The following is a 26608-nucleotide window of genomic DNA, read 5'->3' as shown; positions in this document are numbered from 1 at the left end:
GAAACAAAATCATTTCTTTAACGACATCACGTTTTTATCCATATTATATATGATTTATTGATGTTGATCTTGATAAGTGAAACAAAATCATTTCTTTAACGACATCACGTTTTTATCCATATTATATATTAGCCGTCAGACTCGCTTCGCTCGCCATATCCGTCTAGCAAGGGGGCTCCGCCCCCTGGACCCCCGACTGGATCGTCCAAAAATGAGATCAGCGGGCTCACTTCGCTCGCCTGCATTTCTCATTTGAGCATGCTTCATTCCACCAGAAAGTCAAAGTACTGAGAAAACGCAGAAAAACACTGATTTTGGGCGTATCTTTGATGAAATATTAAAGTCACCTCATCCCAAAATTTTTAGACCCTAGCTAAACCTCTGTACAAAATTTGAACATTTTCTGTCTATTACTTGATGAAAGAACTGAGAAAACGCAAAAAACCGCTAATTTTGGGCGTATCTTTGGCGTTATTTCAAATTCTTTCTAACACAACATTATTACACCCTAGCTTAGCTTCTGTACTAAATTTGAACAATTTCTGTTCATTTGTTCTCGATAAATCTGAGAAAACGCTGGAAAAACGCAGATTTTGGGCGTATCTTGGAAATTTTTCAAATCCGTTCTTAGTGCGCCTCTAAAGGGTCAACTGAACCAAACCTACCATACCTACCAAATTTAAACTTCTTTGGTCCGGTAGATTTCTAGTTCTGTGAGTGAGTGCCATTTCGCTTATATATATATATATAACAGAAGACACTTCAAAGTTTGTAATATAAATTAAACCAGGGGACACAAGACAGAAATAGATTGAAAACACTTAAAAACTTACATTAGAAATGGGGGAAAATTTTCGGAAACTGAGTTTCCTTCCTCAACCGAGCAGACTGCAGTTTGAAATCAAACGGTCGTGTCGAGGAAACTCAGTTTGAAATCAAACGGTCGTATCGAGGAAACTCAGTTTCCGAAAAATTTTCCCCCATTTCTAATGTGAGTATGTAAGTTTTTAAGTGTTTTCAATCTATTTCTGTCTTGTGTCCCCTGTTTTAATTTATATATATATAGATTCTAGGCTACACAATATCCTTAAGCCGTGTTTAACCCAAACTTATAACTTAATCCTTATAGATTCTATTAGATTGTACATAACTTATCATACACATGATGAACATTTTATGTGTTTGTCAAGTTCCGTTCAATCTAATAGAATCTATAAGGATAAAGTTATTAACATTTGGTTAATAAATTTGGTGTAAACGCAGCTATAGAATATACAATTTTGTTATCTCTAAGACAGGTGTACAGTGTAGGTTCAAACTCAATCGTAACAGCTGGTGGTTTTAACTCTAAGGCTGGTCACACACCGATTAGTCAAGACAAGACTAGTCACGTTTAGTCACAATACTTCACATTGCTGCTTATGACGCAACACACACTGATTAGTCATTGCAATTAGACATGACTCCATAAGCAGCAATGTGAAGTATTGTGACTAAACGTGACTAGTCTTGTCTTGACTAACCGGTGTACGCCCAGCCTTGTCTACAGATGTACAGTGTAGGTTTAAACTCAATCGTAACAGCTGGTGGTTTTAACTCTAAGGCTGGTCACACAGCGATTAGTCAAGACAAGACTAGTCACGTTTAGTCACAATACTTCACTTATTTGCTTATGGAGTCATGTCTAATTGCAATGACTAATCAGTGTGAGTTGCGTCAAAAGCAACAATTTGAAGTATTTGACTAAACGTGTCTGATCATATCTTGTCTTGTCTTGACTAACAGGTGTGCACCTAGCCTAATCGATTTTATGCAAAATTTAAAGTTCAATAGTTCAGACATGAATTTCCTATTGAATGAAAAAGACTAAGATATTGTCAAAAACCACAGATTTATTGATACTTAGAAATACCGGTTTCGGTTATTACTTATTACACCGAATTATTTCGGTTATTAAGTATCAATAAATCTGTGGTTTTTGACAATTTCTTAGTCTTTTTCATTCAATATGAATAATTACCACAATATCAACTTCTCAACTACACAAAAAGTGAATTTCCTATTCCTATGTGTATAGACCATTCTTCCCTTTATTATAATATAGATAATGATTTTTGTAATGGTTCTATTAAATTGGTATCCAACTAATGATTAAATTTGTTTTTGTGTTTTTAGATAAACTTTGCGGTGACGCAAATATTGGCACTGTTGTTGGCGCCTCTATTCCGCAGCTATCTGCACCATGCTAAGGCGACGCCGGCCACTCGGCATGCCTTCGGATTGGTTGTCGGACTCCTCATTGGCTGCTTTGCGTTTGGCAGGTTGGTACAATTTCAATTATTATCAATCCAAAATCCAATTTAATTGAGATATCTATCACCCTGATGACCGCCTGTTGACAACTGAAAGAACAGCTATTCCTATAGTGAGGTCCACGTTATAATGGCAGTGAAGAAAGACAGGAGAAAAACGTTGCCGATCCTTTGTCTTGTCAATGCCTTCTATAGACGGTAGCTGATACAGGTTTATTTATGTAATATTAACTGTTCATTCTCGTTTAAAATAATCAATTATATTTTATCAAGCAAGAAATTATATTTTTCAATAATTTCATAATTAAGATGAAATATTTTGTTAATTATTAAATCTACATTGTTAAAACAATCTTGCAACAGAGCAAAGCGAGAAAGAGCTAGTGCTATCCGCTTTGTTGAATTAAAGACAAGAATAACAATACCACTGCTAATCAAACACTGCCATTATAACGTGGACCTCACTATAGTAGGATATTTGATATCCGAAAATTAAGGTGGATTCCCACACATCAGTTTCAGCGAAAAACGTCCAAGCTATGAGTTTCATGAAATGTTCCCACTGGACTATCACTGTATTTACTGGACATTATAGTTAGTAATCATTATTCCATTACTGGACAGTCTATTCACTGGACTATCAGTTTCTGTGAAAGTGTACAGTGAGAATATTATTTCCATAAGTTCTAAAGGGAGTATTCATACTCGCTCGGCTGGGCTGAATGGGAATGGTCCCATTAGAATGCAAGGGAATGATAATTTCACTGTAGTGGTCACTGACTCTGATATGTGTGAATCCGCTAATAAAGGCAATAACCCCCGTGTGGGTTAAAACCCGGCACCTCCTGTTTGTCGGAAAGAATGCTACCAGGTACACAGTTATTGTTTAATAATTTAAGTTTTGTTTAATAATTATTATTGTACTGTATATTATATTAAATGATTAAATACATTGCATTAATTAGCATTTGAATTAATACAAAGCATATTTTAAATTAAATAAAAATACTAAGAAGTTGTCAATAACCACAGATTTATTGATACTTAGAAAGATTGGTTTCGGTTGTTACACCATTGTCAATCTCTGATAAACTCGTATTTATCAGAGATTGGAAATGGTTTAACAACCGAAACCGGTCTTTCTAAGTATCAATAAATCTGTGGTTTTTGACAATTTCTTAGTATTTTTATTTAATATGAATAATTACCACAATATCAACTTCTCAATTACACAAAAAAGGGGGAAAGGGCAAAGTATATTTCTTTCCATCAGTACTGTGTAGTAATTTCACATTTATTTTATTTCATTTACTCCCATTTGTCGGATTTTAAAAATTTCTTGACTGATTTCGTTTTGTTGATTTTCAAACTCGTTTGATTTTTTATCTATAAACGAAATCGCTGTCATTTGTCGAATATGGTATTTTTGTCAATTTCGTTTCTTAGTTTTCTAATGTATGATTATCCAAATCCAATTCAGATAGTTTTACTCTATCAGTGAATTCACTACCATTTTCTGCATGTTGGATAGTCTTCATCTAATTTTAGTTAGTCGAATTCATTCAATTTTTGATTAGAGCTTGAAAGTCTAATTAGAAATTTTGTCCCATTCACAATTTTTACCTAAAAAGAGAAAATAATTTACAGTAAAGTAAAGAAAATTTCAGTTAGTTTCTTAATTATTATTATTTAACGAAAATCCAAATTAAATGCTGTAATTTACCCCGAAGACTTCTGCTACCGTAAATATTGACAACAGGGTAAACAATTCACCATTTACCATTTTTTGCCATTTCGGGGTGAATTACATCATTTAATTTGGATTTTTGTTAAATAATAATAATTAATCAATTAGCATTTGAACAATTGCAATATCTCAGTAATTTCCATCAGTTAGTTTCGTCTTGTAGAACGTTGTAATAGCACTAGACCACTTTTTCGCGGGACCTTGTATTCTGACTATATCAAATTCACTATTACTTGATTATCGGTTTCCCTTTTTGAGTATCATTTGCAACAATAATTTCAAAATATAGCCCACAATAATTGTGTGTGTTTCAACTACTGATTACGCTGGTGTAGGTGTCTCTATTTCCTGCTAAAATCCCACTGGAGCGTGTCCGTTTTTAGGTAGGTTACAGACTATGTTGATGTAGTGCTTATGAATCCATAACTACAATAAGCACCATTATTGCCAAGGTTAAATGCGGTTGAATGTTGTAATCATGCTATCTGCGCCACTGGATAGAATTGACTCAATTTCAAGATCACTGCTGACATCCTTCAATTAAATACTTTGAAATGAATGCACAGTAGGTGTAATTTATGTTTAGTAATTGTGAATTTAGAAATTTACAACCTTCCGTAACTTCCTAATAGCCAACTGTTTCATTACCCTACATTTTACGGCATGTAATAATAATATATCTCGTTTACCTAAACAGGTTGTACTCATTTTCAAGTACCTGACTTGGTCATTTGTTTTCTTATTTCTCTTTGAAACAATTAACATTTTTCACGATTTATACTAATTTCTCCCCTATTTTATTATTTCTTCATTGTAAAATACAATAGTAACTATTTAAAAGAAAAAAGAATGAGGAAACTTTAGAGAATTGTGAAAAAGTCTCTCATTATCTAGAAAATTAATTGTTACTGCAATGTTGAAAAATTAGTAGTTCCCATGTTCCCAATCTACGAAACTTTTAAACCAGTAAAACTATGAGCTCAAAAACAAACACTTATTTCGATAATTTTATGATGCTATTGATCAATGACTATTATATGGGATCAGTGATTTAAACCGAAATATTTTCACTATAATATTCTTCAGCACACTGGTATTTGAATTCATATGATTTTATTACTTTCCTTGCCCTATTACCATAGGTAAGGAAAGTATTGCTTTAAGAAAAAAAATTAAGGTACCCCAATTTCTAAATTTCTATACGTTTCAAGGTCCCCTGAGTCCAAAAAAGTGGTTTTTTGGTATTGGTGTGTGTGTGTGTGTGTGTGTGTGTGTGTGTGTGTGTGAGTGTATGTGTACACGATATCTCGTCTCCCAATTAACGGAATGACTTGAAATTTGGAACTTAAGGTCCTTACACTATAAGGATCCGACACGAACAATTTCGATCAAATGCAATTCAAGATGGCGGCTAAAATGGCGAAAATGTTGTCAAAAACAGGGTTTTTTGCGATTTTCTCGAAAACGGCTCCAACGACTTTGATCAAATTCATACCTATAAAAGTCATTGATAAGCTCTATCAACTGCCACAAGTCTCATATCTGTAAAAATTTCAGGAGCACTGCACCATCTATGCAAAGTTTGATTTTAGATTCCCAATTATCAGGCTTCAGATACAATTTAAACGAAAATTTCAAGTGGAAAAGATTGAGCATAAAAATCTCTACAATTAATGTTCAGTAGCATTTTCACCTAAAATTTAAAATAAGCTCGAAATTAGAGAAAATAAGATTATTCAATTGCAAACTGTTGATTCTATTAAATCATTCACTATGAAGAGATAGCAGACTTCGTGTGTCTGCAGCGCTATTGTTCTGTCACCAGCTGGCTCAGATCTTAGAAAGTAGACATGAGATGCACGGGAACACTAGCGTCATTTGATCAATTTTCATAACGGTAATGAAAGTTGTGTGAGTGCGCCACACCAGATTTTAATAGTAGGTAAGTATCTGAGACTATTAATGTTAACATCAGAGAAATCATCGAAGTTAATTTGAAGACATAGTTAATTTCTTGCAACCACATGATAATCATTGGTTAATAATTATTGAGAACTAGAAATATAGTTAGATTCTAGTTACAAGTCAACTATTTATAGATCATTTCTGAGCCTTCAGCAAACGCATTCAATCAGAATTAGAAATCTGGTCAGAACCTAAATCATCTATTTATAAAATCATTACTCAGCTTTCATCAAATTAAACCAACCAGAAACGTCAACTCACAATAGATTCTATTTTCAGTAAGAAGTGCATTGACCTCGGTGGAATTTCCTCCAATTTAAAATTCATAATTAGTGATGAATGATTGATTGCTCTCAGGGTAATCGTAGCAATGATGTAATTCTCAAAAAGGCGTGTTCTCTCGGTTGATAAGCGGTCACTTCATGAAAATAAACAAAAAATGAAACTTTGTGTGACCTTGACACAGAAATCGACATCGGTATAAAAAATTGTATCAATTGATTGTTTCTACTCACGAACTGGACTTAACCTTCGATTGCGGATGGTCAGAAACCATTCACTTCCTTTCTATAAAATTACATTCACTACAAACTGTCAGAATTAGTTCAATGTGAAGCAATTATGTTTTTTGTAAGGTATGCTGACACCTTGAAATGAATGTCTCTCAACCAATGTTGTTGGTTTATGTGAATCAAACTAGGTTTAAGCCAAACATTTTCAGAAAAGAATATTATGATCACCCCGACACATAATATTATAGAAGGGTATCATAATTAGGACTAAGTTTATTATCTCTTTTCTGTATAGGGCTACTTGTAATATAAATATAAAGAAAATAAAAATCTCAGTACCCTTTTTTGAAATATTTTATCACAACATGTTTCGGTCATTTATGATCACTTGAAAATGGCATAAATGACCGAAACATGTTGTTATAAAATATTTCAAAAAAGGGTACTGAGATTTTTATTTTCTTTATATCTAAGTTTATTATTATCAACTTTTAAAATATAAATTTATGTACCTAAAATATCGGGGACCGAGCTTCGCTCTGGAGTACAAAAGCATAAAAAATTTATTATGAAAGAAGAAATTATAATAACATTCATAGTTCATACAGAAATGTTCTATCTAATCACAGTAAATTGAGATTAATTCCCAGAGGAATGCAAAAATTTCCCTCACAAAGGCCCGGTTCCACAAAAGCCGGTTAAATTCTAATCCTGATTAATTTCACGTGAACCAAATCAGAGAAGACCATTTCAAAAAGATGGATCTACTGGAATTAATCAGGATTAAAAATAACCCGGCTTTTTTGCAACCGGCAATAAGTACCTGATTGAATGATTACAAAAGTTCAATAGCTGAGTCAAAATTTTGACACTGTCCCACACACATGGACTCGCTCTTTCACTTCCATCATCAACAGATGACAAAATAATTATTATCAGCTGTTTTTCCAAGGATGAATAATAATTATCCTTCTAATGTCCTTCAGCGAGTTTTCCCAGGGATGAGACCTAGTGCAATCGAATTTTTATATTATAAACCTACTATGTTCTGAATTTCGTGAGAATCGTTAGAGCCGTTTTCGAGATCCGGTGAAATACAAACATATAAACAGAAATTGCTCGTTTAATAGTATAGGATAATAATTATGTGTTGTTTTGTCAATAAATTCCTCTAGTTACAATTTATTGGCAATCAGAAAAATTATTATTATTTATATCATGAATGCAGGAAGATATGATGTCAACTGTGAAATAATGAAGCTTTATGGAATTCTCTTTTATTTTCTATATCCTATTTTCATAGGCATTCGAACAGTTTTTAAAATAATTCTAAAAAGATTATATGTACTTGTGATTTTAATAAAGAACTATTCCCATTCATTAGAAATAATTGAATGAATTGTAATCAGTAAATTCGTATGCAAGGTTCTATGAGCGATTGAATTGAAATTGATAAATGTGTATGCAATTTTAATAGCAGCTATATTTTTCATTTGAAATTATATATTTCATGTTGAAGAGGTGTTTTTTATTTTCATCATTCATATCATTCACTGATTGATGATATTGAAAAACATGAGAATGCTGTGAAAATCGAAAGTAGATATTCGGACAAGAAAAGTAAGAAAAAATGAAATTGACTGCATTGCTAATGAGATCATAAATGAACTATTCTAGTTGTGGATTAAAGTGCTTATGAGTTGGCCTATTAGTGTGAGCTTAGTGCGAGTGATTCGACGCTAGTTTTCCGGTATTAATAATTGATGATTTCGGCTGCATAAATTCACTTGTATCGCTGGTATTTCAGTCTTGAAAACTCTGTGAAGTCATAGAAAGTGAGGTCAGAAGTCAAAAGTGACAATGACATTGACAAAATTCACTCTCACGTTCAGTTTTCAATAATTATTCACTATAATTCCATTATTATTCATTATTTTTTCGTTCATTTTGGAACATTCATCTCCTCTACTAGTTTCTTCTTCAATTTCGATGCCAATTTATTCTAATGTCAATTTATATCAAGAGTCTACGTATGCTTGCGTTGGCATATATGCTGTAGGCCGCTATGTTGGCCTATCTCCATTTGGCCTACGTAATAGAGAAACATTAGTCTACTATGCAATATTCATAATTTTTATTATATTCACAATATAAGATAAATTTAAAGATATATAGGTTAGATAAATTTGAATTGAAAATGGATTGAATAACCTATTTATTTTAATTTGCTCGGTTTTGTTATCAATAAGTACATCATCAAAATGATAGGGAGAGAAAAAAAGGTAACCTTGTACTATTCCTCTCCCAAATTTAGATAAGGTTACACATAGTCCGAAATAAGTCAAGTCTTGAGTTGTTCACTTCACAAAATGAAGTTGAAAAAGGAATTACATGCATTCGAGTAAAAGCATAAAATATCAGTTTCATTTGCTATCAATCTACCAATTAACTTGAATTAGATTGACTAGATTAGCTTTAATCCAATTTACCCCTAGTTTTCAAAGAGGAAAAGACGTGAAGACATTTTTTATTGGATTCATAAAAATCAAATACTTCAACCATTGATAGATATAAACCATTGGTATTTATTTAGCAACGTTATAATGTAGAAATTATTAGGTGACAAGTAACAACACAGAATACAAATACATGCTGTATTTGTATTCTGTGGTAACAGGTATGAACATAGAGAAAATATAGCATGAGAAGATACCTCATATGGTATAGGGCACTTTATGTTCCAAATTCAACTGTTATATCAAGTCGATTATCGTCGAATATTACTGTGTCAGCCATGTTTTCTCTATGGTGTAACCCAATAATTTTGAAGTTTTTTTCATGTAGGAAAAGGGCATCTTTTTACACTAGATGTGTGTAGACAATATTTCTTCCATGTTCTAATTGATGATTTTTCTCATTATTTCAATCATGATTTCAGGCCCCCTGATGGTGATAACGCAGAAAGTGACAAGCCTAGCATTCAGTCTACATGACGGATTGACTAGAAAAGAAGAGGAGATGACAACCAATCAAAAACATTATGCTGTTCGGTAAGTTGCTCGATGATTCCATTAGAGCGCAATAGATTTTGATAGATTAATTTATTAGATTGATCCAAATTTACAAAATCAAACTAATTGTAATGAAGGAGAGACTTTTCAAGTCAAATTCACAAAATTGTGAAGTATATGTATGGTAGTCCTATAGATTATTTCAAACTGTGCTATTAGTGTGCTACTTAGGTAAGATAGAGCTCCACAAATCTCTTGAAAATCTACAAATTACAGTAATTTTACTGATAAAATAAAATTTGTTTTTCAACAGGAATTTCCCAACAGCTCTGGAATATTTTAGCTACGTGCTCCACTTCCATACAATAATGGCAGGGCCGGCTCTGTTCTATAAGGACTACATTGACTTCATTCACGGCTACAATTTTAAACTGCATCCTGCTAGCTCTAAAGTAAGTAGTTCATTCAAAACTTCTAGATTTAAAGTTTTTTCAATATTCCCTGTTATTTACCTTACCTATTGATAATGTAGTTCTCTCCAGTAGTTTTGAAACTAAAACATTTGATGTACGTTTAGGAACACTAGGTTTTATAGGTTTAAGATGCTAAGGGCCGGTTTCCGAGCTCGGGATTTAGGTAAGTTCTAGACAGAAAATTGGCTTTCCAAAACGGGGCGTCGCAGTCGCAGTAAATAGTTGCAGAAAAATAAATCTTTATTTTCTCATTTTTATAATTGGAAACGTTTTTCCTTGACGAAATGAAACATTCCTAAATAATTCAATATAGCTGAGACTTTACACTATTTTCTCTTTATTTTATTTTTGTTCAATTTTCCAGTTTTTTCGAAATTTAATTTAAACGTGAACTGCGACTACGCCCCGTTTCGGAAAGCCAATTTTCTGACTCCAGTTGTTTAAAGTCTAGAACTTAGCTAGGATTTTAAATCCCGAGCTTGGAAACCGGCCCAAGTTTGATATTTAGGGTATTAGTTAATTGATCAAAAGTGTTGTGAACAATATTACAGCGAATTTTCAGAAATGAGCTATCAAATTTGTTCAAAAAAGATGTTAAAATACTAGAACATTCTCCATTGTTCATATTCTTGTAATGTTTGAATACTTCAGAGGTTTTAACCAAATATAATTGTTTTCACCTTATTCAACTCTTGATAAACATAGAAAAATATTATTGGATATTGAATGTTAGTGTTGTGAATAGATACATCACATTTATTTCAAGTTGTAGGTTGGCTTTTATACTTTTTTTAAAAATAAGATTTTAGATAAGACAGCAGACAGGTTAGTTACTTGTGATGTACGTTTCTCTGTAGCTTATCAATAGTTTTTGTTTTCTATGAATAACATTGTTTCTAATACAACAGTTTCCTGATAGATTCATTAGTCACGTTTTCTGAATTAGCAAAAATAGACTGTTATTTTAAAAATAGTCGGAGGTAGACTGGCATTGAGTGTTGTGAATTCTGATGTATTTGACTTATATGAAGTAGCATTAATTTAGACAGAAATGTATTGTTTGAACTAATCTGAATTCAACAACCGTCCTAAGAAAACCTGCTCTCTTAGTATTCAATTTTCACACAATTGCAAATACATATTTGTCAATAATCAAATTGAATTCCTCTCCCACTTTTTTACAATATAGAGTTCCGGTTGCACAAAAGCCGGTTAAATTTTAACCGTGATTAATTCCTCGAGAACTTCAATCAGAGAAGCCGTCTTATCAAAAAGGCCTTCTCTGATTGATTCTCATGACATTAATCACGGTTAAAATTTGAACGGCTTTTGTGCAACCGGGCCAGAGATGTTAATACGAAAATAAACTATAGATATATTCCATGTGTGACTCATGGAATCAAAACTAGCCTTCTAAAGCTAACACTGATTCTTCTTACATATTATTTAGCATAAGATAACAGTAATAATATGGACAAACAGATCAAATTTATTATAAACATTCAGATATTAGTTATTACAAAGGAAAAAATATTGATTGAGCCGAATTTTCAAAATTTCCTGATTTTCAACTTTATTTCGTAATTGGTAGTATATGATGATAATCAATTATTATAAATTCAGTTTATTTATCTATTCTTTATTGATTGATACAATAAGTACATCAGAATGATAGGGCGAGAAAAAATAAGGTAACCTTGTGTTATTCCTCTCCCAAATTTAGATAAGGTTACACATAGTCCGAAATTGTTCAATCAACTAGCCTACTTTATGACCAAAAGTAGTGTTAGGCTACAACTAGCTCTGTAGTTTATAAGTAGCATTATTTTAGTAATCATAATATTATCATAGTTAGTTATCATAGTCAAATGTATTCAAAGGTTAACCTAGTTGTAGCTTCCTGTAGTATCACAATAATTCTTTTTTGCAGAACCAATTCGACTCGAATTGTAACAGTAGAAAGGTTGTGTTGGAGCCATCATCCACTCTAGTCGCTGTAAAGAAAATAATAATTAGTGTACTTTGTGCCGCACTCTTTGTATCTCTCATACCAACGTTCCCGATTCAGAGGGCCAAAGGTAATTCACTAGTCTAGTTGGTTCTAGATAGTTAGATCTAGTTCAGATTAGTTATCAACTAACCAAATTAGCTATTGTTATAGTCTGTCCAAACAGGCGTGATTCGGCTGACCCAACACTACTCACATCTAAGCTTCAAAATGACATCTAGTTAAAGGCTGTAAGTCCATTTTCCACGGAATCTTCATGGGAAATAAACAGGAAATAAAGCTTGGAGCGGAAAAACACGCTTCATCGATCATATGCCAAATTTAAAAATTAGATTAGAAACCATATCATTTTGACGCGCAGTCCGCGTTGTGTGTATGAGTAAAGGGACGGTCTGCATACCTGCCCGCTAGTGATTCTTCTATGAATCGCCTTGTGCTAAAAAAATACATTTTTTCCTCAATTATTATATATTCCTCAATACATTTTTTACTCAATTTGTACTTTAATTACTGAACTCTAAAAATTATTCATTTCAAAATGAGTCCAAACACGGTGCAGTTGTGACAACTCTAAACAGTTTTATAGTCAATAGGTTACAATATAATAAAAAAATCAAACTTTTTAAAAGCTTAGAGTTGTCACAAATGTACCGTGTTTGGACTCATTTTGAAAGGAATAATACCGGGTGATTACAAATGAAATAGACAGTTTGAATAGCTTGTAGAGAATTTATTATTTAAAAGTTTAGATCATTACTTACATGATTACATAGAAGAATTCTTGAAGTTTTTATTGAAAATTTACAGATGTTCAATGTGTGCACCATTTGCAACACGACAGATATCAACACGGTAGTCAAATTCTGACCACACACGACTAAGCATCTCACGGTTAACTGTAGCAAGAGCATTTGTGATTCGTTGTTTAAGATCATCGATATCAACTGGAAGCGGTGGTACGAAAACTCTGTCTTTTACATAGCCCCACAAGAAAAAGTCGCAGGGCGTTAGGTCCGGACTACGAGGTGGCCACGGCTGAAACACAACGTTTTCCTCACTTACACGGCCGATCCATCGTCTAGGAAGATGTTCATCCAGATACCCTCTGACGTCTGAGTACCAGTGAGGCGGAGCTCCATCTTGTACAAAAATGAAGTTACAACTATCTTCATGGAGTTGAGGCATTAACCATTCGGTTAACATGTCCAGATAAATTCTTCCGGTTATTGATGGTTCTTGGAAGAAGAAAGGCCCGTAAACCTTTTCACAAGATAGAGCGCAAAACACGTTCACTTTAGGAGAATCGCGTATATGCTGTACAGTCTCTCTTGGGTTTTCTGTTCCCCATACTCGTACATTATGTCTGTTAACTTTTCCACTAATGTGAAAAGTGCATTCATCACTGAAAATTAGGCGATTAAACAATGTGTCGTCATTTTCAAGACAATGTTGCATCTCTTGACAAAAATTTTTACGTACAACTTTATCATTGTCATTTAAACTTTGTACTGTCTGCAATTTATAAGGTGTCATTTTCAAACTTTTCCGCAGAATTTTCTACACAGTAGGTTGAGGAATTTGCAATTCTAAACTCGCTGATCTAGTCGATTTTCCTGGACTTCGTACAAAAACATCACGAACACTATCAATTTTTTCTTCTGTAACAGAAGGTCTTCCAGTACTCTTCTTCTTACACACACATCCACTGCTTTCAAAACGTTCATACCAGTCATAAATTGATTGCCTTGTTGGTGGTGGTTTACCGTATTTTGTTCTGAAATGACGCTGCACAACAGTAACAGAGTTTGTTTTGGCTAATTCAAGAACACAATAAGCTTTCTCCACTTGAGTAGCGGCCATATTGCTAAACTAAACTGGCTGTTGTAACACGGAGCAGCCAACAATAGCCAGCAACAGTTCTACCAATATAAACTTTAAGAAATTCCCTACAAACCTATATCGCTTACTATGTTGAAATACACCAGTTTAATTTTGTACAGGCTATTGAAGTTGTCTATTTTATTTGTAATCACCCGGTATATGTAAATTTCAGTAATTAGAGTACAAATTAAGAAAAGTTAACAGTTAGAGAAATGTAATTTCTCAGCACAAGGAATACTTGGTGATAGCACAGGCATTCTATTGGTTTCAATTGAATTGTTCTTCGTTCATTCCTAGAAGACCCAATAGCGCAGGTAGGCAGGGCGTGTGTGCCTGCACGTGAGGGAGCGAGGGTCAGCTTGATCCTTCAGAGCTCACGGCTGCTTGGACAGACTATAGTAGTCTACTAAATATTTAGTAACTAGTTATTCTAAATAAATCATGGAGTAACTTCCTGTAGTGACTCATTCATTGAAATACTGTGTCATGTATTACGTTTACTCTTATAATAAACCAATCTGATAATAAATGTTCAATAATCACTTAATTAATAATCAATAATCAATAAATCAATAAATATCACTGATTTGATAATTTTTGAATTTTTTTTTATTGAATAATGTAACAGATTACAATGTATTGAATATTTGCTTTAAAGATATGAATTGATAGATCTATTCCAATATTCGATATTATATACACTTGCAATTTTCTCTGTATTCTTTATTGATTCATACAATAAGTAGCCAACATTATAAAAATGATAAGGGAGAGAAAAATAAGATCCTTGTGATATTCCTCTCCCAAATTTAGAAAGGTTACACATACTCCGAAATAGGTTAAGTCTTGTAGTTGCTCACTTCACAAAATGTTCAGTCCTTAATTATTTTCACAAAGTAGATTTTCAAATTTAGATGCTTCAAAACCAAACATAGAAGAAATATTTGACATTATTATCACTAAAATATGAAGTATTCATATATAAAGAAATAATTTTGCAGGACCAAAAAACAAACTTAATATAGATGAAATGATTCGTTTATCATGATGTCTCTAATTCACGCTCATACATCATTTTAACAGTAAGAACAATTTGTTTAATTATTGACCGTTCAATGATTCTTGAAATCAATTCAGTTATTGAGTACAGAAATAGTTGTTCTTACTTCTTAAGCCTCATTACACAGTCACATGTATGATCATGTATCAGATCATAGGTTATATTTAATTGTTTGTAATATTGTAGTCATTAAATATTTGATAGTCTTGATGTGGGTATAATTTCAGCGTATCAAATCTTTCATGAAAGTTGTCTACATATATATTATCCGATATTATTTTGAATCACTAATATCTACCCTGACATCTGGTTTCGGGTATTCATCCCATTATCTTTATTATTCATTACCTCGATAATAGAATGAGTATCCGAAACCGGTCGTGTTGTTAGCAAAGACAATAAAAGGGTACTAGTAATAATTCTAAATAATAAATTACCAAGTAGCTCTGTAAAAATAAACGTATATAATTATTATGATCTGGTATTATCATACATATGAGAAATGACTAATTGGGCTCTCACAGTTGAAATAATATTAGTGTATGAATCGCAGTTCGTAATGGATTAATAAAGTACATAACTTTTAAAAAAATGATTATAAATTATGATAAATAATTTTGCTGAGCTGCCCATACAAGCCCAGACTTGTGCATGGGGTATGTGGGTAGACTAGTGAGAAACGTATACTATGTAATGTGTAATAGACCAAAGTTTTAGGTGGCCTCCAAATTACCAAAAATTGTTAAGCATCTGATCAATTTATTCTATTAATATGGCCCGGTTTTTAGGACACTTATCAAATGTGATGGAGCATTAAATCTAGGTTTAACGGTCCATTAGATTTAATAAGTGTCCTAGAAAACGAGACTGTCATATAAATTTGTTCCTTTTTCAAAATATGTGGTCTAGGGGACTATGGAGACTAATGTAAACTAATTTTGGAAAATGGGACTAGTGCCCGGTTTCTCAGTCATTCCATAAACTGTTCATCCATTCAATAACTTTATAAACATGGGAATGTTTTTTTTTATTATTATTTTACAAAGGCGACTTTCTAGAAGTATTTTAAGCCTAGGTGATGAAGATGGGATGATTGATAATACAATGAAGGTAGAGTTATGAATGAATAAAAATTATAGGTTATGCTATCCACTTGAATTGATTTGAGTCCTCTTTTCAGTCCAGAAATGAATAAACTAGAAATTTTGAATGTGTTTCTAGAACGCTCTATAAACTTATTGAATCCATAAATCTCTCGATAAATTATAGTGCCAAAATCCAGCTAAATGTGTCAAGTTTTCGGAATGGAACGAAATGGATCAAATGTTCGGTTGCAAATAAAAGAATTAAGTGTAGGTTACCAGTATTTTAAAAATAAAAGAGATTCAAAATTGCACTATATATTTAGCATTGTTAGACCTTATCTGGTCTCAGGCATCTTATTTTTGGATACATCAGCCAAAATATGTAAGTATTATAGGAAATAACCTACCTCACACACAACAAGCAGCATGGAATAAACAACCAAAATTTGGTTAGTTACCATGGTTACCCATCAAGACCCATTTGCACAAAATACGCTTAAATTTTAACCGTGATTAATTTCAAGAGAAACAATCAGAGAAGGCCTTTTTGATAAGACGGCTTTTCTAATTGGTTCTCGTGGGATTATTCACGATTAAAATTTAACAGGATTTTGTGCAACCAGCACCAAGTTTGTTGACGAAAGTGACCGGTTTGGGATCATGAAATGCTGACAGATTCATTGAACAGATAAATCGTTCCATAGCTATGGATTCTATAAATAAGTATGTTTAAGGAACCAATTAAAATTTATTGAATCGATAAAGTTATTGAATCAATAGCTATAGCGTTGTTTATTGAACGACTGAGATACCGGGCATAGGTCACATAAATGTTATTTTTTTCCTAAATACAGTATATTCTAACGTAGCCGTTGTTAACCATTTTGCAGACGACGATTTCGTGGAAGGCAAGACAGCCAGTGAGCAGATGGTGTATTTGTTCGTGGCCACTATTCTGGTGCGGTTGAAGTACTACCATGCGTGGGTATTGGCCGACGCCATTTGCAATTTGTCTGGAATCGGATTCAACGGCTACGACTCGAATGGCGTCGCCAAATGGGATCTCGTGTCCAACGTTGACATATTGCAGTTCGAGGTAAACTGAAAGTTCACAGTACCTACTTCTTTTCTATAGTGAGGTCCACGTTATAATGGCAGTGTTTGATTAGCAATGGTATTGCTATCCTGGTCTACCATTCAACATAGCGGATAGCGCTATCTCTTTCTCGCTTTGCTCTGTTGCCAGATCGTCTTTTAAAAATGTAGAATTAATAATTAATTAACAAAATATCCCATCTTAATTATGTAAACTCATTATGAAATCATTAAAAAATATAATTTATCGCTTAGTAAAATATAATTGATTATTTTAAACGAGAATGAACAGTCAATATTACATCAATAAACCTATATCTGCTACCGTCTATAGAAGGCATTGACAAGACTGAGGTTCGGCAACGTTCTTCTCCTATCTTTCTCCACTGTCATTATAACGTGCGCTTCACTATATGGATCAAAACATAGAGAAGCGACTCAGGTAGAGTTATGTGTATCAGAGAAGGTAGATTCAAAATTCGAGATTCTTTATTTACCAGACAGTTTACAAAATATATAAGCTAACTATAAGCTGTATTATGTTATATAAGTTATAAGCTATAAATTATGTTTTATATAGCTTTATAATATCACAATGCAGTGTAGTCTACATGATACATTACACAAAATACAGAATTCAACATACAGAACACTATACTGAGTACATAGCTACAACATGAATAGCAGCATGCATATGGATAACAAAGCTTATAGAACTCAAACATACAGAACACAATACTGACTACTGAAAGCATTTATATGGCACTCAAATAACTTACTCATTCAATAGTACGACCTTTCTATCAATTTACTCTTCAGCACTATTTGTTTCAGAAAGTCCCATTTGTGGGATTAAAAGATCATTTCTATGCCGGGTAGTGCAGTCACTATTATTTCCCTGACATGCTTCTATATTAGTTTTAACGTCATCATCATCATCATTGGCACTAAAGCCCATGTAGGGCCTTAGCCTTCACAACCACATCCTTCCACCCCTCTCGACATTCTGCTGTTCTTCGCAAATCCTCCTCCACATCGTCAACCTACCGCTTTCTTGGTCTTCCTTGTAGTCTTCTTCCTCCGGGTTTGCCTTCCAGCACCATTTTCGGCACCCTCCCTTCCGTCATTCTGTGCACATGACCAGAATTTCACTGTGCACATGACCAGAATTTCACCATTCTGTACTCTTATTTTTTTATTCATTCCTTTCTATCTTTGGAACATTATAAATTATTATAAATACCTGTTCGTTCATTTTGTAATTAATTACTATCAATAAACGAATAAATTAATAAATTCTGTTGATTTTTCAATAATTTGTCCATCAGCAATTGGATAATAGAACTGAGTTCAATTTTATCTTGCATCTTAAGAGACTACTTATTCAGTAAAAAATATCGAATAAAACATTTTTAAATAACATCTCACCTTTATAAAAAGAGAAAAATTAATTATTCAGCCTCCCACAAAGGGCGTCTTCAGACAAGAATTGCCGGTTTGGCAATTTGGGCCCCCCTAACGTTTATAGTGTTGTGACACATCGATTAATTTATGTTATGTGCGTAATTCTATGAAAACAGCGTTTGAGTTTGTAGGCCCTAGCTTGATATGAATATATTTGTAGATATATATACATATCTACATATTATTTAAGCTCCTCTCACACTTGTTGATTCTTTTTATCTAGCATTTTTGTTAGTTAATTTTACAGTCATGTTATAATGATGATTTGTTAATGCAATAATTTGACGGCCCCATGCTATAAAACCGCCTGCCTAATTTACTCGCCTGCCTATAAAACCGTGGCCCTCTTTAAATTGTATTCAAATTTAGTACAGCATTCTTCGATTTTCTATGTTCCAGTTTATTGTATTCTACTTGATTGTATTGTATTCTATTCTTTCCTATTTATGTTGATAGTTCGGAGTGACATTGAGAGACTCGATTGAGCATTGGAACAAGGGAACAAACGTGTGGCTGCGAATGACCGTTTATGAAAGGGTGCCTGCCAAGTACGCCACCTTGCTTACTTATGCATTGTCAGCATTCTGGCATGGCTTCTATCCTGGATACTACCTCACTTTTGCCAGCGGTGCTCTATTCACCTATGCTTCTCGAGCGGTGAGTTTCCATTTCAAGACACATATTTCAATTAAATTTCAGGTCATAAAATACGTTTTACAGTAGTTATTTGCTGGTTTCAATGCGGTTCGCTATTTTATTGACACGAAAATAACAAATATATTAATTTATTGGCCAATATTGCATAAGGATCATGAGGTGGGAATATAATTTTCGCCCCACTTGGATGTAATGAGCTGGTTTACGTGCGTCATATGGAGGCCGAAAATGATTGTTTTCTGACCAGGCCGGTAAAATTTTTACGGCCCTAGGGCAGTAAAATAACCTTGAAGTCAGCTGATTCTGATTTGATGTGAACATGTTTACAAAATAGTTTATGAAACGGAATCAGTTTATGCTTCTATAATTGAATATAGTATTCTACGATAAGATACTATCATTTTATTTGGATGAATGAAATACAGATAATATATATTATAAACTATTCAAATTCGATTTTCAGAGTAGGATAGAACTTCTAACCTAAGCTTCCACAGTCGACGACAACAAGCATTGTCATTCAGATTGGTAAAATTTCAAGTGTGCTAAAACAGCTGATCAAAAATCTTCATTATTTGTGTTTATTATTCAAGAATCAAAACATTTATGATAATATCATCTTATTGTCTTTTGGAAGAGTAGAAAAGTATAAACTCAACCTCTCATATTAGAACATAATTGAACATAATCTTTTAGGTTATTTGGACAAATCAAAATAAAAAATAAAAATACTTGGACCATTTCCTGATATTCAGAAATGCTAGAGCTATGACCTTCCAGTTTTGCTTTCGGAAGTGCCTAAAAACAATTATTCTCATATAATATTATATATATTGTTTTATTTTTCTGTGTGGCGAAAAATAGCGATCGCACCACGGGCAAAAATGTTTTTCCGGCTCTCAATCTTTTCTAGTCCTCGGCCTACGGACTCGGACTTGAAAACCGATTTCGAGCCGGAAAAGTCTCATTTTCGGCCCTAGGTGCGAAATATACTATTACCTTTGTACTCTGTCACCTCTCAACTCTTTTGAAATTAAGACATTTTGTTTTGAAGTAAATATTTAAATTCACTTTGGATATTTTAATAAATTAACCACAGTGTCTTAACTTCTACAGAGTTATAAAGTTTTCGTCGTGTAAAACAACATCAGTAATTCTAGGCTACTCTTACAATTTAACGATTATACGTTTCAAGTTAAAAGTGGTAGTTTTGGTTAGAGGTTTGAAAGTAAACACAATAAGTATTGTTAAATTGATAGAGAGTGTTTGATTGTGGAATTTTTAAACCTCTCCTAATTTATGCCTGAATTCAACCGCGGTTTCTGAATTTTTTAAGTTTTGGGCAATCAGGACAATTTTGTGCAATAGTTCAGTTGAGGATCATATTTTAAGGTTCTCATTATTCTTGAAATATTCGGACTCGGCAGATCGGAAATTCCCAAGAATTAAGAAGAACTTTCAGCAGCATTTATAGGAAAGGTGTGCCAACAGGCAATCAAAGAGAGGTTATTATTTTACAATTTTTGGCTGTTCTCTCGGTCCTTGGTGGTGGTGCTAGAACATCTGGAAGGTGCTGAAAGGTAGGAATGGTAGCCCGTGCTATCAGGCGAGCCAAGATACGCTGCTATATTGTCAATAATATATTCATTGAGATGTGAATATGAATATTTCTTCAACTAATGTCTGCAATCTGTACAATTGTACATGTATTAAACTTGATTATTAATCTCCGTCTGAATTTTATAATGAAGGATTGAATTTTAATGCAGTTTCTGAAGAAAAGTGATATGCGCTTGTTCGTGGCGCACAATTCTGTACGCATCTATAAATTTTCACCGTGATTGGTGAAAATCAGAAAACCACAAGAACCAATCAGAGAAGCCTTCTATGATTGGTTCTCGTAGCATTAATGATTAAAATTTAACAGGCTTGTGTGCAACTGGGCAATATGATAAAAATTTAACAGGCTTTTGTGTAAACGGGCCTAAATATAAGCAATGAAATCAAAAGTCACTGAAAAAGTCAGCACCTGATTAACTAGGTTTGGGCACCTAACCTAGGTTTCCTAAGGTTTCTCACTTAACCTTACTAGGGTTAAGTCAGGCACCTGATTAACCTACAAATAGGTTTGCAATGTCTGTCATTAGACAAATCCAGATTTATATAATGCCTTAATCTATTTATTTGTACTTTATTATAGAATAGGCACCTGCTGAATAACCTTCTTAGGTTCGGCATATTGTAATGGCTTTTTGACGAATTAAAAGTTCGATTGATTGAATTTAATAATTTACCAAAAATTTGTCATTATCGCAATCTGTGACACATTCATTTGTTGTTTGCATATTAGACTCTACTTCTAATAAGTTATCGAAGTCAGTCATTAGCGTTCTTTGTGACACATTTTTTGTTTGTTCGCAGATCCGTCGCTGCATACGTCACTACTTCCAGGAGCCCGGCCGTGGTGAAGGCGTTCTACGACCTGGTGACGATGGTGGCGACCCGCGTGGTCATGACCTACATCACGTTCAGCTTCGTGCTGCTCGAGTTCTGGCCCAGTGTGCGTCTCTACCGCAGCACCTACTGCTGGCTGCATCTGGCTGCACTTGCGGCCACGCTTGCCCTGCCTCGCACGCGCCGCGCAACCAAGAGCACGCCGCTCAAAAATCCGTTCAGGCAGCTCTCGTCTAACGGCGTCACTAGCGGGCATCAACGGGTAGAGTGTTGGAGAGAGGAGGGTTCGTTCGTGAGTCGAGTGTGGTTCATTCATAAATTCAGTGTTTTTCATTCATAAAATGGTACTATTTTATTCACAAAATGGGATTTGTTTGTGAGTTCAGTGTGTTTCACTCATAAAATGGGATTAGTTCATCCATAAAATGGGATTCGCTCGTTAGTTTAGTTTGTTTCATTCATAAAATGGGATTTGTTTCTGAGTTTAGTGAGTTCTTACCTATAAAATTGGATTATTTCATTCATAAAATGGGATTTTTTGTGAGTTTAGTATGTTTTACTAATAAAATGAGATTAGTTTGTGAGTTCAGTGAGTTTTACTCATAAAATGGGATTATTTCATTCATAAAATCGGATTTGTTTGTGAGTATGATATTGTTGAGAGTATGGTTTTGCTAATAAAATGAGATTAGTTAATGAAATCGATTCAATGAACCAAATAAATCGTTTATGAAATCAATACTATTTCAGTCCAAAAATGGAATTAGATCTTTCATAAGATGGGATTAGTTTCTTCATAAAATCGATCTATCTCATTCATAATTATTGATCCTTGAATGCAAAACATTACAATTGTTAGTTGAAACACGTTTCTTAAACGATTTTATCAACTAACTGAATAAAGAGTTATTTCATTAAATATTTGATGAATTCATTTCGAATCTTTTTCATTCCATCTGGCTACATACTTCTCAAAATTTTATAAAACAAGTGTTTGATTTATGTACCTATATAAATCATAATCTGAATTGGTTTACATAAATGGATGCGAATTGTAAATTGTAAATTGGATGCGAAATAAAGAATCTTATCTTATCTTATCTATCTATCGTAATTTTTATTGAAAATTGATACCTGATTCGTTTGGAGTGACAATACCTGTTTTGTTATAAGCATCAAATAATTGAGCATCACATGACTGTAATAAGTATGAATTGGCAACACATTTCTTAAAGGGACTCGTCAACCATTTTCTAACCAGTTTTTTTATTTAAAATGGTTAAATTGTTCGTGGTTGTTGATTCAATGGCTGTTTTGTAATGGCCACTGAATTGAGCAACCCTTTACTGTTGCAAGTTGAAACTGGCTGCACGTTTCTGGAACTAGTTTATCAACTGATGGTAAACTGAGATCATCAAACTGAACTGAGATTTGTTTCTTTCAAATTTTATTGGATTTCGCTCGAATCATCCAGTTTGTAAGGAACATCCCATCTATGTATTTTATAAAAAACTAAGCCAATCATTTTCACACTTTTGTAAGTTCATTGATTTCCACTATTACAAGATCTTCGACATCAGATACTAGATTGAGACCAGTTTACTCCATTTTATTCGACTCTCAAGTAGATCTTCCCTGTGATCTAGACGATTTTATGAATGAAACACATTAGATCTGTCGACACTATTATAGTTCATTGAATGTTTAGTAATGTGCGATGTGGACGATTTTATGAATGAAACACTCTGCAATTTATGAATGGAATACATCATTGATTCATGAACGACAGCTCAGTCTGTGTAGTCAGACTTTAGTCATCTTTGCACAATTCTCACGCCATCGTTTGTGCTGTTTTTATTGATATTAAGTTGTAAATTGTATTTGTTGAATTAATTGTTTCAAATTTTATGTTTTATATGTGTTATTTGTATGTACAGCGCATATTGTGAAACGCTTAACTATAGATCATTCCATTCAAGTACACTTTTGTAATTATTGTATATCGTGGTTGTAAAAATTGAAAGGTTTATTCTGATAAAAGTTGTTGAATGTGTTGAGTTCAAATTGAACGCTACTATTATTATTTTTGAAGACTTTTAAACAAAAGTTTGTTTTCTATGAATACTGTTGAATGAGTTCAATTTAAAATGTACCTTGTTCCATTCTGACTAAATCCCCTACATTAATGTTTAAAAATTTGCATGAAAAAAATACAATAAAATTGTATTGTTTCGAGAATAACAACATGGTTGTTTTATTAAAATAAAATTGTAAAAAACCTATTTTTACGTAATTATATAATCAAGTTCAATCAAAACAATCTCTCCATAACTTGAAGCAAGGAATGCTATTGCTTTTGGAAATGACTTTGATCTCGATAGATCTCTATCAATGGAGATTGTTTTCATTAAAATTATTCAAACTTTTAATTTATTTTGTGTCGTAAGTTCCCGTTTTGTATATAAGTGGTGCAATAACTCATAGTATTCTGATTTAAATCTCTTAATATAATTTATTTGATAGTATTTCTCAAGCTGAAGAAAATGAAGATATTTGGAATAATATGGAGCATAGTTTAGCTTGAGATAGCTTGAGATAATCGTGACAATGTGGATAAGTCAATATTTAGTAAGAAACCCATTTTATTGTGGTTTGTAACCCACCTAAAACTGTAGGCCCATTCATCTCTCATAATGATGCTTACAACTACCCATGCACAAGCTAGGGGTTATGTGGGCATAAAAATAAACCAAACAAGAAAGTATAATGAAATAAAATATGCATGAAGATATTTATATTATTTTCTACAGCTTCCCTTCGAAAATATTCAATTATCGCTTACTTGATGTTAAAGTGAATTTTCATAGTGAATCCTCATTTCACTTTTATTACAATTTTTTTTAAATGGTTGTAAGATATAATAAATAAATAAATATTCTCCATTACACCTCCTCTTTTCAACAATGAGATGAGATCCTCAATAATTTCAAAATCGGTACCTACCTATTTCTTATTTATTAAACATTGAAGACATATTCGATCCAATCTTGAAATAGATATTTATTTCTTGTAAATTTATTTAATATTGATACAGCTATTTATTTGTTGTAAATATTGTGTTTATATGATAAAAATCAGTATTAGAATATGTATTAAGTTGCTAGCCTGCTAGAAGTTGTCTGGTATTAGACAATGTAGTGTGTTGAAAGTTATTACTTTTTAGTACAACGTTTTGACTTCCAGTTTTGTCTTCTTGGAAAACTCACTTCCATATTATTCAGTAAATTGCTTCCATATTTCTTATTTTGTTCTCAACCAGTTTTTATAAAAAACTTATTACATCACAAACTAACTATTGGAGATATATTCTTTAGACTTTATTGTTGTTCCTATGACTATTGTTATCTAGTTCCATAAATGTTTGTTAGGTACTTCCATAAAATTTTTAAATTTGGAATCTATTTCCAGATTGTTATAATTATTTATTTCTAGCGGGTAATAGTTTTCAAAACAAATCCTACCGTTGATTTGATAGGAAGTACCTTACTAGTTCTGATTATTATCTGTCTATTGAACTATGTTTGAAATCTAAAGCTGCGTACACATATTCGCGCTTCCAACCAGCACCGAGCACGCTCCTCCCTCGTACCGCCCTCGTACCACCATCGAACCACAGTCGCACCGCCCACGCACCCATCATGAACGTTACGGAAGATGTTAGATCTTCTCGCGTTCCCCGGTCGAACCACTGTTGCTCCCCGGTCGATCATCAATCGCTCTGCTGGAGTGACGTTCGGTTGCGGAGCAGAGCGAAAGTATGTACGCACCTTAACTGTTCAATTTTTAAATATAAATTTTCAAAAATTGTAAATTTTACTTGAAACATTTACTTTACGAGTTATCCATAATTAAATATAGGCTACTTCCAAAAACTCTAGTTTGGAACCTGTAGATCTTTCAAGAAGAAAGTTTTATTGAATCAAGAAAACTTATAAAGTTTGATCATGATTGATAAGCTCAGTAATAGAATGAAGTTAGAAGGATTTGACAGCATTTCGGGTTTTAACTGTTTTAATGATTAAAATTATTCACCACTTGAAATGTAATTATATAATACAAGCTTAATGAGGTTCTAAACATGGAAAAATTGAAAAACTAGATATTGCGGAAATGTATTCCTTCTTTACCTTCATAGCCTTCCATTGAACAGTTGAGAAACTTTTTTATCTCTGTTATTGTCAAATACCTTGGGGCAATTAAAGAAATTGGTTTCTTCAAAAACATTCTTATGGGGTATCTGAAAAAATGAATTGAGCTATGATATTCTCTTCTACATTTAGTTAGAAATTATTCTTCAATCTTCAACAAATTGTCTGTCCGACTGTATTTCATAATGCATTATTTCAATATATTATTTTATAATGATGCTATTGAATTTTATGAACAATTCATCCGCCTTCCAATGTTATAATCAAGAGTGGTTTTGATGGAATGATCAACTCTTAGTATTAATAAAGTATGTAAGATATATTTTCTAACTTGTCACTGTTTCGAAAATTTTGTTGAAATAATAATATTTGTGTGTGTAAAAATGTTTTTCTAACATTTTGATTAATGCATTGAAAAGATTACGCTAAATGTATATGTACTAAATTCGTAACGGAAATCTTGCTTCAATTTTCTTTTTTAAATGTCTATATTACATTTTTTGCATCTTCAGCGACATTTCATCACATCTCTCCATCACAAAAAGATTATCATTAGCAATTATTATTGCATTACTAGTCTATTTACGATATTTAAATATATGAAGTACTTACAGCAATTCAATTTAATAAATTAATATTCTATAAAAAACAAAATAATTTCCTCTTATTCTACAAA

At 33.0% G+C, this 26608-nt stretch overlaps 1 protein-coding gene across 1 annotated transcript in view; it reads left to right on the top strand.

The window, feature by feature from the left end:
* Positions 1-22150, top strand: part of LOC111062475 (lysophospholipid acyltransferase 2) — a 29343-nt gene extending 7193 nt beyond the window's left edge. The window contains 8 exon segments of the mRNA XM_039444282.1: positions 2176-2343; positions 9462-9586; positions 9861-9999; positions 11951-12098; positions 16945-17150; positions 19070-19270; positions 21692-21724; positions 21726-22150. Of these exon segments, the coding sequence (XP_039300216.1) occupies positions 2176-2343; positions 9462-9586; positions 9861-9999; positions 11951-12098; positions 16945-17150; positions 19070-19270; positions 21692-21724; positions 21726-22064 (1359 nt within the window). The 3' untranslated portion in view covers positions 22065-22150.
* The last annotated feature ends 4458 nt before the right edge of the window (positions 22151-26608 follow it).

Source organism: Nilaparvata lugens, chromosome 1 (genome assembly GCF_014356525.2).
Source record: "Nilaparvata lugens isolate BPH chromosome 1, ASM1435652v1, whole genome shotgun sequence".
In the NCBI taxonomy this organism is placed as follows: Eukaryota; Metazoa; Arthropoda; class Insecta; order Hemiptera; family Delphacidae; genus Nilaparvata; species Nilaparvata lugens.
The sequence above is the reverse complement of the archived record's forward strand: the minus strand, read 5'-3'. Positions and strand labels throughout refer to the sequence as shown.